General features: G+C 51.1%; 1 protein-coding gene across 1 annotated transcript in view; it reads right to left on the minus strand.

Moving 5' to 3' along the window:
• Positions 1-603: 603 nt before the first annotated feature.
• Positions 604-3,595, minus strand: part of PCBD1 (pterin-4 alpha-carbinolamine dehydratase 1) — a 65,378-nt gene continuing 62,386 nt past the window's right edge. Inside the window, exons 2-4 of the mRNA XM_009634811.1 lie at positions 1,709-1,836; positions 1,267-1,347; positions 604-702 (exon numbers count right to left, since the gene is read on the minus strand). Coding sequence (XP_009633106.1) covers positions 604-702; positions 1,267-1,347; positions 1,709-1,836 — 308 coding nt within the window. The remainder of the gene's footprint in view (positions 703-1,266; positions 1,348-1,708; positions 1,837-3,595) is intronic.

Below are 3,595 nucleotides of genomic sequence, written 5' to 3' on the forward strand. Positions count from 1 at the left end.
AACCTGGTGGTGTAATTTTGACAGTGAGGCGTCCTTCCAAACTGACATCAGGTTAACCAAGACCTTTATTGTAAACATTTTCAGTTGGTATCCTGCTCAAGGGTGGTTACGATAAGGGGCGAGATCATGTCCCTGCTGGGAGAGGCTACAGGAATAACCAAATTGCACATCACAGTTGCTGGTATGTTAGAGAGAAACCAGAGGGTTCAGGTACCGTGTTTTAGGTGGAAAGCGTGGGGGGTAAAAAGCAGTAACACACTGGCTGGATGGGGTCAGGCTCTGGGAGGATTTACTGGTGCAATTGTGTAACATGACTCCTGGTAAACGGGCACGGCTGCTGAAAGCCTGAGAGGCTCAGCGGTTTGTGGACTGGTAGTGTGAAGGGTTTTAAGAATGGGAACAGCAAGATCAGAGATGGGTATCCGCATGGTGCGCAAGAAGTGCCTCCATCCATCCGTGGCGGGGAGTTTGGCATGGCAGTGGGCAGTCTGGATCCAGGAGGTGGCTTGGAAGGGGGAGAGGGCTCTAGGTGCAGCCATCCAGGCGAGATGCGGGTTGTGGCAGAGGCAGAGGTGATTTTTGGCTTCACGTGTCTCTCTCTAGTCAGGAGAGAGAAGCTGCAACCTGCTCGATGAAGCCGGCCAAGTTGATGTCTCGCTCCGATAAGCCTCCACACTCGTGGGTGCTCAAGGTGATGTGAACCTAAACCAGACAGACAGACGGACCAAGTGTTGCTGGCAGAAAGAGCAGGAGCAGTTTCCCCCAGTGCTGCAGCCGGTTCGCATCTGATGAGGCAGGTAGCGCTATTGCTTTGTCCAGACTTGTTAGGAAAATTTCCCGGGGTGGGAGAGGTGGTCTGGCATTTTGCCTGTTTTTCTCCTTTCTACAGCTCCTCCTGGCCACAAGCTGTCACTGCCACCCCTGCCTTGGTCACAGCACCCAGCTGTGCCCACTTTTCAACCCTCTCTTTCTTCAGAAGCTTTTCCCCTTGGTGCTACTTCTGATACTGATATTAAAAAGCGACCCTGGTGCTGGCCTACTGGTAGCTACTGCTCAGCTGGACAGGTGGAAAAAAAGGAGGAAAGGATCTGTAGGTGATAGCTGTGGGCTGGCTGTGATATGCCGAGGGAATGGCATCTGAGGAAGGGGGTCAGGGTCATCAGATCAGGGTCCCGCTGATCTGAACAGCGCTTGCTGTTGCTGGTTTATGCCTCACAAAAGGGATGTGTTTCCCTGAAGAGCTCAGGTTGCCCCCCTCTTTCTTACCTTATTGTACACGTTGAACCATTCGGGGTGGTGATCCAGTTTTTCTGCCTGTAGAGCCACTCTGGTCATGAAGCCAAAGGCCTGCGCAGTGGAATAAGGAGAAAAGTTAGCTCTGAACTGCTTACCCTATGATACATTGTTTTTAATCTCCTTGCTATTAATTTTACACCACATGTTTCTAGATAACCCAACCAAAAGCAGGGCCTAGGATGTTCTGTATCTTTGTTGGGGTTTTCTATGGGCTCTTTTTGGGAAGCTTTTCCCAGACAAACCGTGTGCTGGGTTGAGCGCTTCGGTGTCTTGGGCAGGTTATCTTGCTCAGCAATTACATTTCAGGAAGAAACACGGAGGGGTTTCTTTGGCTGAGCCTTGCAGGTGGGACTCTTTGCTCTGCAGACCAGGTCTCCCGCATTGTAAAGCTCTGTACCACCGATGCTCATACCCGGTTGAAGTCCTTGAAGTGGAACTCTTTGAAGATGGCGTCTCTGCCTTCCACCTCGTTCCACCCCACGGCTCTCAGGTTCGGCAGCAGCCGCTCCCTCTCCTCCGCGCTCAGCCTGTGGGCTTTTCCTGCCTGACACCGTGGGAAGGAAAGGGAAGAGGAGCAGATCAGCGTGGCAGAGGTAGGATGAAGCAAATGCTCAAAGCAGCGAGGTGTCCCATGGGTCGTGGAGTCCACGGAGGTGGCTGTGGACTGGGTGGGAGGGTTGGAGTGTGTGCAGACCTGAACTGCAGGGTGCTGGTGATAGGGGAAGTATCACTGCTGTCCTCTGCTCCCTGCCCTGGGATATGTCCTGTGTCTACCTAGGTCAGGTGAAGTCCAGCTTATTGCTTTTGTCCTCTGACCTCCAACATCATCTGCTTTACTAGTGGATATACGTATTTGTTATAACCTGAGGTATTAAGAAATGATGGCTGTGTGAGGTTAAGCTCCTAAATGCATTACATGTAATTTTATGGGAAAAAAACCCAACCCTTAAACTCTGTGATAGCTTCTAGAACTGAGAATTGCTTGCTTTTTGGGGTTTGAGAAATACCTTGCTGAAGCGGGAGGGCTTTTTTTGCAGGTCGTCTGCACTGGAAACCTGCTTTGGAGGAGAAAGAAGTGTGAATCAGAGAGATGACTCACGCTAAATTGGAGTTCAGCTCCTTTTCCTTTTCAATCTCCCTTATGTTATGTGGAGTTTAAGAGGCTGTTTCTGTCTGAGTAACAAAGGGCGGAGGGAGGGATTGTGATTTAGCATTGTCTTCCCCTCTTGGGCAGAGCTGCAGTTGTTTGTTTAAGGGGAAAAAAAAAAAGCTTCTTGGCTTTAGGGAGTGAATATGGGCAAAGATGAAATTAAAATGGAGTTCTTGGGGATGGGGGCTACCCGAGCCAGCATGTTTTCTGGCTCAGTGGGGCAGGCAGGACTGAGTGCAGAAAGGGGTATTGCTCTGTCTGAAAGGTTATGTTCCTGGCAATTGAAATTCTTTCCTAGTGGGTGATCTGATCTTTCGAGTTGGTGAGGATTGTTGTTCCTCTGTGGCAAAGACTGACACCTCTTCAAGATTTGTTTTCCTTTATATGCTGTAGAGCAAAGTGTGGCAAGTTAGATAGGAGTCGCAACAACCACAGCCCCCTGTTTCTTGGGGGTGTTTGCTCAGCTGCCTGAGATGCTGCTCCTGAGCATCGATGCCCATGCGAAGCGTCTCAAGGGGCTGCTGGCCACAGAAGGCAAATCCACCTTTCCTACAGTTCCCCAGTTTATAGGCTGTATGAGCCCAAAGAGGCAGCTATGGAGCTGATGTTTTTGTAGGTGGTTCTTTGGCTTCGTGTGTTTTGAGGAAGACTGGAAAGCTTTATGCCCTGAGGGTGGTAAAACACTGGAACAGGTTGCCCAGAGCGGTAGTGGAGGCCCCATCCCTGGAAACATTCAAGGACAGGTTGGATGGGGCTCTGAGCAACCTGATCTAGTTAGCAGTGTCCCTGCTCCCTGCAGGGGGGTTGGACTAGATGACCTCTAGGGGTCCCTTCCAGCCCAAAACATTCTACGATGATTCTATTCCCATGTTACTTGGTGTGCTAAGCCATCGGGCTGCGTGGGTGCCTATGTGTCAGTGTAGCATGATTCTTATGCTTGGAGAAAGCTGTCGGCTGCAGAGCGCTTTGGGAAATGGAGAGTGCCAAGGTGCGTGCTGAACCTCAGCTCAGGGGTGGCTCGGCATGGGATGGTTCCCATCCCCCTGGCATCACGGCTGCACGCTCTCCCTCTTGCATGCTGTTTGGGGAAAGCTCCAGCCTCGCTGCTAGCGTCCAAACCACCCCTGTCACCCTTCAGTTTGTGTGGTG

This window comes from Egretta garzetta, unplaced genomic scaffold, assembly GCF_000687185.1.
Source record: "Egretta garzetta isolate BGI_Z169 unplaced genomic scaffold, ASM68718v1 scaffold93, whole genome shotgun sequence".
NCBI classification, from domain to species: Eukaryota; Metazoa; Chordata; class Aves; order Pelecaniformes; family Ardeidae; genus Egretta; species Egretta garzetta.